The 11,768-nt window shown below is 38.4% G+C and overlaps 1 protein-coding gene and 1 pseudogene across 1 annotated transcript; both read right to left on the bottom strand.

Annotated features, from left to right (window-relative positions):
- Positions 1–714: 714 nt before the first annotated feature.
- Positions 715–5,064, bottom strand: LOC113757211 (annotated as a pseudogene).
- Positions 5,065–5,656: 592 nt separating this feature from the next.
- On the bottom strand, positions 5,657–11,026 carry LOC113757210. The gene is made up of 4 exons (XM_027300614.1): positions 9,838–11,026; positions 8,747–9,762; positions 8,123–8,692; positions 5,657–7,648 (listed from the first exon to the last, which is right to left on the bottom strand). Exons 1-4 carry the CDS (start codon positions 11,024–11,026, stop codon positions 5,657–5,659), a joined length of 4,767 nt encoding a protein of 1,588 aa, XP_027156415.1.
- Positions 11,027–11,768: the final 742 nt, after the last annotated feature.

Genomic DNA, 11,768 nt, shown 5'->3' with positions numbered 1-11,768 from the left:
AAAACGAATACACATGCTCTCAAATTATTTTTTATATATCATTTTCTAGGTGATGGCAAGCTTAATCATGACTTTAATAGCTTAGTAATGACATATTCTTTTTTATTTTGGTGATGAAATCTTAATTCCTAAACAAATAGGTTACAACCTCCAAACATGTTTCATGTTGATCTTTTTATATAACATACAATCTCAAAATTTATATATAAAAACAATGAAATCCAAATCAAATCGCGACTGTGGAGAAACACCACTCTCATGAAAGCTGTTGAACAAGGGTGGTGAGAAACATCAAGATCAAATCTACAAGCACATGACTTTTGACTCAAATTCGGAAGTTAGTAGAGTTCAAGATAGCTACAAATTTGTTTTCTGTGTGCTTGTTGTGAAAACACTAGTATAGAAGTCTTAGTAATTTGGCCTTAGGCAACTGTTTAGATAAGAAATGGTCCACTTCCTGAAAACTCAGGTCTCAAAAGAGCTTAATCAGATGAGCAGAACTATGCCTGTGTATCTCAATATTTTCTGAAATTCCGGATCCTAGGCCAGGACCAAGGAGACGAGGAGTATATGATTTGTCTTACATTGTCCGGAATTTAGCACCGTTATCCAACTTTCTCGACTATGTAGTTGTAAGTATGAAGAAAGGATGCTCAGAGGCAACCAGATGATGATTTCAAGTTGGAAGAATTCAACCCAAGTACACAAAAGACAGGATACAAATTAAGGGCATATTTTATTTCAATCACATTCATGACAATCCTCATCTGGAAGAAGAACAAAATCTAGTAGTACACAAGAAACTGCTGCAAAAATCTGGTAGAGCTAATCTGAAAGTATCTAAGCTAATTTGATACAAACTGGCTGAGGTACTCATCAAGTGTGGTGTATTTAACATCAGGATAGAGCTCCGTTGCCTCCATGCCAAAAGAAGCCTTGATCTCAAAGTTGGCTATTTCTCCCTTCACGAAAAATGTATATGCCAAAGACAGGAGCAATTTTAATGGCATTGAAGCCTCTGCGAAAGATACAAGAGAAGAAAGCAATTTGATTAGAACGCGGAATAGGTGTTAATAATAGTAGATGCTATTGTATTAAACATTAGCAACTTGTGCACTTTTTTCTTATTGTTAGATGACCTTGAATTTTCTTAAGAACTTCGTCCCCTGGAACGTAGATCTTTTCGAGGGTCTTGCCAATTTTCTTTTCCCACAATGATACTATTTCGTTGTAGGACAAAGTGTTGGCAGGGGGTGTAATGTACACACTCTTGTTTAGAGTCCTTAGGTCATCTGCTGCTTTGATGGTGTACGCGGCAATGTCTTCTTCCTTGGTGAAAACAACTGCAACGAAACATAAAATTGAAGAAAAAATTGAGAACGATGAACTCTAAAACATGATACTAAACCAATCAAGAAATGCAGCAGACAAGCTTCTTTTGGATACCTTTTGGATTTCCATCACCAAGAATGACAATTTTGTCTCTGGGAGGACTTGCAGAACCAGAGTCTCCAAAGTTGTTGAGGATATAATTCAAGTAACCAGCAAATCCGTTAGATATTAAGTAAGTGTAAGGTATCCCTTCTGCCTCCATAGCTCTGCGGATCTCAACCTTGGTCCTGCTTAAGCTAGCAGCAGGCTCAACAGCATGCCCACGATCCACATCAACCCCAAATTCAGAAGGTAAAAATCTCTGAAACCAAATACAGCTCCTTCTTTAGGAATATGGAAGTCACAACTCACAAAGGGATAAACGCAAAAGATAAAAATCAAGAAAGGATTCGTAACGCTGTATTTTGCTTACTTTGATGTTTCCAGCTTCTTTAATTGCTGCAATAATCTTAACTTGATGAGCTACCAAATCTCCCCCGACTGCAGAGATCACTATGTCAACTTGTTTGATTGCATTTACCAACTGCTGATGATTGTGTAGGTCTCCCTGTTCAGTCCATACATACATGTCAGTTTCTATAGTTTCTTGAAAAAAATTGAAACAGTATTTAGACAACGAAGAAAGCAATAACAGCACACATGAAGAAATATGACTCCCAAACTGTTGAAACTCTCTATGATAGCTGCCCTTTTAGGATCTGAAATTGTGCTTTCTCAGACCAGTGCAAACGTTGGGTGCCCTGCCTTTGCACTTGCTTCCACTAAATATTTCCCGATGTTTCCAGTGCCCCCAATGATCAAAATCTTGCTTTCACATCCATTTCCAACTCTAGGATAGTAGACTACTGCTGCAAAATTGGATGGAAACCGTAAATCGATGAGCTGAACAGATGCAGAAATGTGCCTATAGGCTGCAGCTTCCTGCACGGTTAATTTATAGAGGAAAAAGTATTGAAACTGGCAAGCAACCCTGTCGCTGCAGTTTCCTTTTGATGCTCTATCGGCTTCTGAAATTTCTAAAATGCTCCAAGGATTAATCAATGGAAGATTAGACAGTTGAACATTCTCAGGAGGTGTTGGGTGTCAAACCAGCAAAAATAAAATTCCTACTCTTAAGTCACGAATTAAGTCCACTATGGTACTGGAGCAGGGACTTAGGCTGTGCAATGGGTTACTAGCTTCACCCTGGTGCCAGAGTTTGCTTGATCCGATATACCAAAGTGTATTAATTACGTGAAAGACAAAATTCGAATATAGCAGCGAGCAGGGTCGAATCCACAGGGACTTGGGAATTTATTTTGAATGAATGTAACATTAAATAAAAATGGGGGAAGTTGATATGGAACTGTCTAATTTAATTGCTCAAATTAAAAATATAAAGTAAATTGACGGAAGGAAAATCTCTAGTCAAAGGTATAATCTCCACTTATGGTTCGAATCACTGATCACAGATGCAGAGATAAAATCTTTCATTTACAAATAAACTGGTTATGGTTGTCAACAAGCTCTGACAACCTGCCTAACCTTACTGATTCGATAACCACAACAAGCTCTGTAGTTATTGCCCTAGCCAATTAAGCAGTCCTAAACACGCTCTTAGGATTTAACCTATTGACAGCATTAATCATTAGACTGGCCACCAATTATAACCAACAAACACACACGCTCGGTTTATTTAGGCTATATCATATATTTCCGCAACAACGACTCAAAAGTTTTTACTACAATTGAATCATATCACTTGCCACATGCACTAAAATTACCCAACAATTACGGATTGAGCACTCTTAGATGGCTGTTAATTACTCACACAATTAAACAGTGATCAAGTATTTAATTGCAAGAAATAATCATATGCATAAGTGAACAGGAAATATATAAACACTTGCAAATTAAAGAACGTAGGGAAATCAATTCGATCTCACAGTTTTGTCGAACCAAAGCTTCGATTTAACCTCTGACTAGATGAAGAAATTAGCCACTCCTCATAGTTGAATTGCAGCCAAAAGTACTGGATTGCAAAGGCATTGCGTTTTTACTAGAAAGCAAGGAATAAAAGATGTTTTTCCCGTTGGGGAATATTGTCGAACACCTGGCGTGTGTCAGAGGCCAGTCCAGAGAAAGGAAACTAGAACTAAACTAAAAAGCTAAACTAGAGGTCCCCCCTTGCTTCTGTACGTCCTCTCCTTAAAAAGCCAAAAGTAAGATGACTAAAAGCTATCTCCGGTGGTCCCCACACATGTGGACAAAGTCTCCAAAATTACTCCTTTCTCCCAAGTCTCTCTACGTTGCTTTCTTTTAAGAGCCCAAATGACTTATAGCTTTGTGGTCCCCACCAATCCAAGGCCTAAGGATTGAAACCCTTAGAAGTCTCCATATTCTCCATAAAGTCCCTCCTTTTTGGTAGTTTTCTGCTTCATTCCTGAAATTAAGTCCCGATACCAAATATGAGTAAATATCAGCAATTAACACAATATTTGTCAGGGATAGAAGGGAAAATTAATAATTAAAATACCAACAATTAACACCCTATCAATTCCCCCCACACCTAAACCATGCTTGTCCTCAAGCATGAGAACAAGAAACAAACACCAATATTTGATAGTGGCTATTGCTCTATCCAACAAATTGCCAAGATACCAAGAAAAATAATATTCAAGCATCAATGGTCAAGTCCAAGAAACATCACTCCGGTTAGCTTCTAAACCACAAATGCCTCTAATTCCAGGTTAACTAATCTAAGAAAAAGGAATGACACACAACAGTTATCAGCAAATGGTCCAACTATTAACCAAAATCTCAACATTAAATCCATAATTCGGCAAGCTGACTTTTATTACACACTAACACAACCTTCACTTTTTTTCACATTTTTTCTACTTTTCTCTCTTTTTTTTTTCTTTCAATAGTAACAAAAGACTGAGTCGCTAGCCATTTGAGCCTTTTGACGCGAACTCCAACATTGGCCAGATGAAGGAGCCCGGTTACTCAGCTTCTATCGCCACGTGACCACGTACTCATAGAAGTTACTACCTTTTGACGCGAGAATCAACACTTTTAGGTGCAGATCCCCGGTTACTCAGTAGTAACTAATAGCGGAGTACAGTCAAGTTTATTCATAGTTAAAAATCACAAAAACTCAATATAACACAAAAACCAAAAGAAAACTTGCATCAGCTAGCCTCATTTTCAAACATGGAGAACTAAAGTTAATAACCGGACCAATTCACACGAAAATGCCAATAATCATTCCCTATGCCTAGGAAAGTTAACCAAAAATCATTGATATTCACCAAAGAGATGTTTTTGGATTCAACCACATTAACTTGGTACCCTTTTATTATTAAAACTTGGCAATAGCAGAAATAAAGGCAACAATCCAACATCAAACTTGGCATCACATACGAGCTAATCACTAAAAAGAAGAAAAAGAAAATGAATGAAAGACACTAGCACCATAACTGCTCCCCCCACACCTAAATCCTACATTGTCCTCAATGTGACAAATAAAAAGCAAAAGTGAAGCAAAAGTGAGAGGGAAAGCAACCACACTTCCCTGAAATCGGGGCATAGTGAAGGGCGAGGTGGAAACGGAGGTGCAAAGCCTGTAAGAAACAGAGACTGCGCCAAATCATGTGCCATGCCGGCGACATTGGCATCGACGTTGACCATGCGAGCCTCCAAAGTCTGAACCTGGAAAACTAAGAAGAGAAGAAATGAGCTGAAATCGCGTTTCTGAAGCCTTTGTTGGGACACATAAAACGCGATTGAAAACGCGCCTTCAACTCGCGTTTTATAAGTCGCGTTTCCTTCACAAATCTTGCAGGAATGAAAACGCGATTGAAAACGCGCCTTCAACTCGCGTTTTATAAGTCGCGTTTTGTGCACAAATCTCGCAGGAGTGAAAACGCGATTGAAAACGCGCCTTCAACTCGCGTTTTATAAGTCGCGTTTTGTGCACAAATCTCGCAGGAGTGAAAACGCGATTGAAAACGCGCCTTCAACTCGCGTTTTCTAGTCGCGTTTCACTGTGGCTTTCGGACGATTCTCATTGTGAGCTTCCTGCACGTCATCACGCGGGCACGTCAAAACTGAAGGGCACCTATAAATCGGCAAAAACGAAAACTGAAACCCAAAATTAGTCGAATTCAAGGAGAACACCTCTAAACTACCACACGGAATTGAACAAACAATTAAAATGAACAATTGGGTTGCCTCCCAAAAGCGCCTTTCTTTAAAGTCTTTGGCTAGACAAAATAATGCTTCAATCAGAGAGTTCAGGCACTGCAAGGGTCACCTCCTCAACATTATTAACTTGAAATCCTTCATAAAAAGGTTTGAGACGATGACCATTAACCTTAAAAATCTTGTCAGTGTGAAGACTTTGAATTTCTACTGCACCATGAGGAAACACATTAGTCACAATAAAAGGTCCAATCCAACGAGAACGCAATTTACCAGGAAAAAGTTTAAGTCTAGAGTGAAAAAGAAGTACTTTTTGACCAATACAAAAAAATTTCCTTGAAATTGCTTTATCATGAAATGCTTTTGTCTTCTCCTTATAAATGCAAGAACTCTCATATGCATCATTTCGGATTTCCTCCAACTCTTGCAATTGCAACTTCCTGTGTTCTCCAGATTCATCCATCCGCATATTATAATTTTTAACTGCCCAATATACCCTATGTTCCAATTCCACAGGTAGATGACAAGGTTTGCCAAAAATTAATCGGTAAGGAGACATACCTATGGGGGTCTTAAAAGCTGTACGGTAAGCCCAAAGTGCATCATCTAAGCGCAAACTCCAATCCTTTCTATTGGGATTCACCGTCTTTTCAAGTATCGACTTGATTTCTTTATTGGAGATTTCTGCTTGACCACTAGTCTGCGGATGATAGGACGTAGAAACCCGGTGAGTGACGCCATATTTCTTCAACAATGCTTCCATTACTCGATTGCAGAAGTGTGTCCCTCGGTCACTGATAATTGCTCTTGGCGTGCCATACCTGACAAAAATATGAGATTTAATAAAATCAACTACAACCTTAGCATTGTCAGTCCTAGTTGCCTTAGCCTCTATCCACTTTGAGACATAATCAACTGCAAGTAATATATACATATTACCAAAAGAGGAAGGAAATGGACCCATAAAATCTATACCCCATATATCGAAAATTTCACAAACCAGTATAGGAGTAAGAGGCATTTGATCTCTATGGCTTAAATTACCTGTCTTTTGACAATTTGCACATGATTTACAAAATAAGTATGCATCACTAAACAAAGTTGGCCAAAATAAACCACACTCTAAAACCTTTCTTGCAGTTCGCTTAGGGCCAAAATGTCCACCACACGCATATGAGTGACAGAAAGATAAAATTGATGGAACCTCTTCTGTAGACACACACCTGCGAATAATTTGATCAGAACAATATTTCCACAAGTATGGTTCGTCCCACACATAATATTTAACATCACTTTTAATTTTTTCCTTTTGAGCTCTAGACAAATCATTAGGTAGCGTTCTAGTAACCAGATAATTCACTAAATCAGCATACCAGGGAGTTGTCTTTTGAACTACAAAAAGATGCTCATCTGGAAAATTATCCTTCAAGGGAGCAGGTCCTTCACTATTGATCAAACGACTGAGATGATCAGCAACCATATTTTCGGCACCCCTTTTGTCTTTAATTTCCAAATTAAATTCTTGGAGTAGGAGAATCCACCTTATAAGTCGTGGTTTGGCCTCTTTCTTGTTGAGCAAATATTTCAAAGCTGCATGGTCAGAATAAATAATGACTTTAGTGCCAAGTAAATAAGAACGGAATTTTTCTAAAGCAAAAACAATAGCTAAAAGCTCCTTTTCCGTAGTCGAATAATTGCACTGGGCACCATTCAAGGTCCTCGAGGTATAATAAATGACATAAGAAGCTCTGCCCTCCTTCTGGCCAAGTACTGCACCAACAGCAAAATTGCTGGCATCACACATTATCTCGAAAGGAAGACTCCAGTTTGGTGGTCGAACCACTGGTGCTGAAGTCAATGATCCCTTGAGCGTGTCAAATGCACTCTTGCAATTATCATCAAAATGAAATACCACATCCTTTTGAAGTAATTTGCATAGAGGATGGGATATCTTTGAAAAATCTTTGATGAAACGCCTATAAAAACCTGCATGGCCAAGAAAAGAGCGAACTTCCCGCACACTTGCAGGGTAAGGTAAACATTTGATAATTTCTACCTTAGCCTTATCTACCTCAATTCCTTTTGCAGATACCACATGGCCTAAAATTATGCCTTGGTCCACCATAAAATGGCATTTCTCATAATTTAAAACAAGATTAGTCTCAATGCACCTTTTAAGAATTTTTGTGAGGTTAGTTAAACATTCATCAAAAGAATTACCATAGACAGTAAAATCATCCATAAACACTTCTATGATATTCTCCACATAATCAGAAAATATACTAACCATACACCTTTGGAATGTAGCAGGCGCATTACAAAGACCAAAAGGCATTCGTCTATAGGCAAATGTACCAAAAGGGCAAGTAAATGTGATTTTCTCTTGATCTTCAGGCGCCACTGGAATTTGTAGAAAACCTGAAAAACCATCAAGACAGCAATAATGAGATTTTCCTGCCAACCTTTCCAACATCTGATCAATAAAAGGCAATGGAAAATGATCTTTACGAGTTAATGCATTTAATTTTCTAAAATCGGTACAAACTCTCCACCCATTTTGAACTCGAGTGGGCACTAACTCACCTTTAGGATTTTCAATAACAGTAATTCCTGTCTTTTTAGGAACTACTTGAACAGGACTTACCCACTTACTATCCGAAATGGGATAGATTATACCTGTGTCAAGAAGTTTTAAAACTTCTTTCTTCACTACCTCCATCATTGGTGGGTTCAATCTCCGTTGAGCCTCTCTCGAAGGCTTAGCACCATCTTCTAACAAGATGCGATGCATGCAAGTGGCTGGACTTAATCCTTTTATGTCAGCCACTGTCCATCCTATTGCCTCCTTGTGGTCCTTCAACACCCGAATTAGTTTTTCTTCCTCTAAAGCAGTCAATTTACTGGAAATTATTACTGGGAGTGTATCTCCATCTCCCAAGAATGCATACTTTAAATTATCCGGTAACTGCTTTAATTCCACCTTCGGGGCTTGCACAATAGATGGCAAAAGCTGTGAATGAGACAGAGGTAATTCCAAGTAAGACACATTGGAAAATTCTGGGCAAAGAGAATTCAATTCAAAAATAACTTCCTGCAATTCAAAAGGAAAAACAAACTTCCCTTTTATCTTTTGCAAATTTTCCTGACAGAGACCAGTAGAAATAGCAACCTTCAACGCATCGTCATTATTAAATTCAAAATTTTGCTGCGCCAAAGAATCAATTACATCTATAACAAAAATTGAATGAGATTCACCAGGATATTTCATGGCATCATAAATATTAAATTTAATAACATCACCATCAAATTCCATAGTCAATGTGCCAGTGAAAACATCAATTTTTGTTCTAGCAGTTTTCAAAAATGGTCTCCCTAACAGTATTGGAGATGAATTAGAATTATCATCCTCCATATCAAGCACATAAAAATCTGCAGGAAAAATCAAATTATCAATTTGCACTAAAATATCCTCCAAAACTCCATCAGGATAGGCATTTGATCGATCAGCCAGTTGAATTATTACGCCCGTCTCTTTTAAAGGCCTAATGTTCATCAAATTATAAATAGAACGAGGCATAACATTTATCGAAGCACCCAAATCCAACATAGCTTTTTCAATTTTAATATTACCTATTTTGCAAGGGACAGTAAACATACCTGGGTCCTTGCATTTAGGAGGCAATTTTTTCTGCAAAACTGCCGAAACATTTTCTCCCATATGCACTTTCTCGTTTCCTTTCAACTTTTTCTTACCAGTGCATAATTCCTTCAAAAATTTAGCATATCTAGGAATTTGCTTAATTGCATCTAAAAGAGGGATATTTACCTCAACTTTTCGAAAAGTGTCCAAAATCTCCTGTTCGTGCTCTTGCTTTTTGGACTTTGCCAGTCGACTAGGAAATGGAGGCGGAGGTGTAACCACTTGTGTTGATTTTTCTCCAAAATCTGGTTGTTCCAAGGCTCTAGGTTGAGACACATTCCCCTCTTTTTCGAGCTCTTCCTCGATTGCTTGTTCAGAAATTTTCTTGCTCGGCTCAGGCAACTCTTTGCCACTTCTTAATGTGATGGCACTAGCATTTTGCTTGGGGTTGACAATTGTCTGCGAAGGTAGCTTTCCAGATAATTGGGATTCCAATCTATTGACTGTGGAAGCTAACTGGCTCATTTGATTCTCCAAATTATGAATGCTAGTTTTCGTCTCCTGTTGAAATTGTTGAGTGTTAGTAGCCAAAGATTTCACAATATCCTCAAGTGACATACCTGATTTAGGAGCAGGTTGTTGCTGTGAAAGTTGAGGTCTAGGTTGATATTGTGACTGATGTGAAAATCCTGGTGGCCTTACTGCATAATTAAAATTAGGATGATCCCTCCATCCTGGATTATAGGTGTTTGCATAGGGATCATACCGTCTCTGAGGTGGTCCTGGAAATCCAACTGCATTAGCCTGCTCAGTCGAATCATCTTGGAGTGTGGGGCACATATCTGTTGGATGACTCGAACCATAGCAGATTCCACATGTTTTCAATTGCTGCATTTGTCCTATAGCTAACTTTTCAACCAAAGAAGTTAGACAATCTAATCTTTGCTCTATTGTAGAATTACTTACCTCATTGACTCTACGAGTCGTGTTATCCTGCCTGTCTCCAAATTGTTGAGCATTTGCAGCCATACTCGATATCAAATTTCTTGCCTCCGTGGGTGTTTTATTCACTAAGGAGCCCCCACTGGCAGCATCAATAATTCTTCTGTCAGTTTGGGACAGACCCTCATAAAAATACTGGATGAGGAGTTGGTCAGGAATTTGATGATGAGGACAACTAGCACATAGTTGCTTGAATCTTTCCCAATATTCATGTAGAGTCTCTCCATTGAATTGTCGAATTCCACAGATGTCTTTCCTAATGCTTGCAGCTCGGGATGCAGGAAAGAATTTTTCTAGAAAATGCTTCTTCATGTCTGTCCATGTGGATATTGACCCAGAGGGCAGATAATAGAGCCAATCCTTAGCTTTATCGGCTAAGGAAAATGGAAAGGCTCTTAATTTAATTTGCTCCTCTGTGACTCCCTGAGGTTTCATTGTCGAGCAAACCACATGGAATTCTTTGAGATGCTTGTGGGGATCTTCACCTGGTAAGCCATGAAAAGAAGGAAGTAAATGGATTAGTCCAGATTTTAACTCAAATGCAACCTCTAATGTAGGATAAGTAATGCATAGAGGCTGTTGATTTAAATCTGGTGCAGCCAATTCTCTCAATGTCCGTTCATTAGCCATGGTGCTATCTATCTCTTCCGTCTCACTAAATGAATCCACAAAATCTACTACTGAATTATGTCCAGTAGATGAGGAGGATGCCTCTGCTCGTTCTCTTGTTGCTTTTCTCAATGCACGAGCAGTTTTCTCTATCTCAGGATTATATTGCAGTTCACCTGTACGAGAAGATCTAGGCATAAACCAGTAACAATAAAAATAAAAATAAAAAAAATAAACAAAGAAAATATAATTCAAAGAAAATAAATTTATTTTGACACCAAGTCCCCGGCAACGGCGCCAAAATTTGTTGGGTGTCAAACCAGCAAAAATAAAATTCCTACTCTTAAGTCACGAATTAAGTCCACTATGGTACTGGAGCAGGGACTTAGGCTGTGCAATGGGTTACTAGCTTCACCCTGGTGCCAGAGTTTGCTTGATCCGATATACCAAAGTGTATTAATTACGTGAAAGACAAAATTCGAATATAGCAGCGAGCAGGGTCGAATCCACAGGGACTTGGGAATTTATTTTGAATGAATGTAACATTAAATAAAAATGGGGGAAGTTGATATGGAACTGTCTAATTTAATTGCTCAAATTAAAAATATAAAGTAAATTGACGGAAGGAAAATCTCTAGTCAAAGGTATAATCTCCACTTATGGTTCGAATCACTGATCACAGATGCAGAGATAAAATCTTTCATTTACAAATAAACTGGTTATGGTTGTCAACAAGCTCTGACAACCTGCCTAACCTTACTGATTCGATAACCACAACAAGCTCTGTAGTTATTGCCCTAGCCAATTAAGCAGTCCTAAACACGCTCTTAGGATTTAACCTATTGACAGCATTAATCATTAGACTGGCCACCAATTATAACCAACAAACACACACGCTCGGTTTATTTAGGCTATATCATATATTTCCGCAACAACGACT

This window comes from Coffea eugenioides, unplaced genomic scaffold (genome assembly GCF_003713205.1).
Source record: "Coffea eugenioides isolate CCC68of unplaced genomic scaffold, Ceug_1.0 ScVebR1_2847;HRSCAF=3951, whole genome shotgun sequence".
Classification (NCBI taxonomy): domain Eukaryota; kingdom Viridiplantae; phylum Streptophyta; class Magnoliopsida; order Gentianales; family Rubiaceae; genus Coffea; species Coffea eugenioides.
Note: the sequence above shows the minus strand (reverse complement) of the source record. Positions and strands in the feature narration are given on the sequence as shown.

Excerpts from the sequence above, each read along its gene's own strand:
- LOC113757210 (XM_027300614.1), bottom strand. The coding sequence starts at position 11,026 with ATGCCTAGATCTTCTCGTACAGGTGAACTGCAATATAATCCTGAGATA. Across the intron at positions 9,763-9,837 it reads ACAACCTGCTCCTAAATCAG|TTCATAATTTGGAGAATCAA; the intron begins GTATGTCACTTG and ends CGAAAACTAGCA. Across the intron at positions 7,649-8,122 it reads GAGTTCAAAATGGGTGGAGA|GTAGATAAGGCTAAGGTAGA; the intron begins GTTTGTACCGAT and ends AAAGGAATTGAG.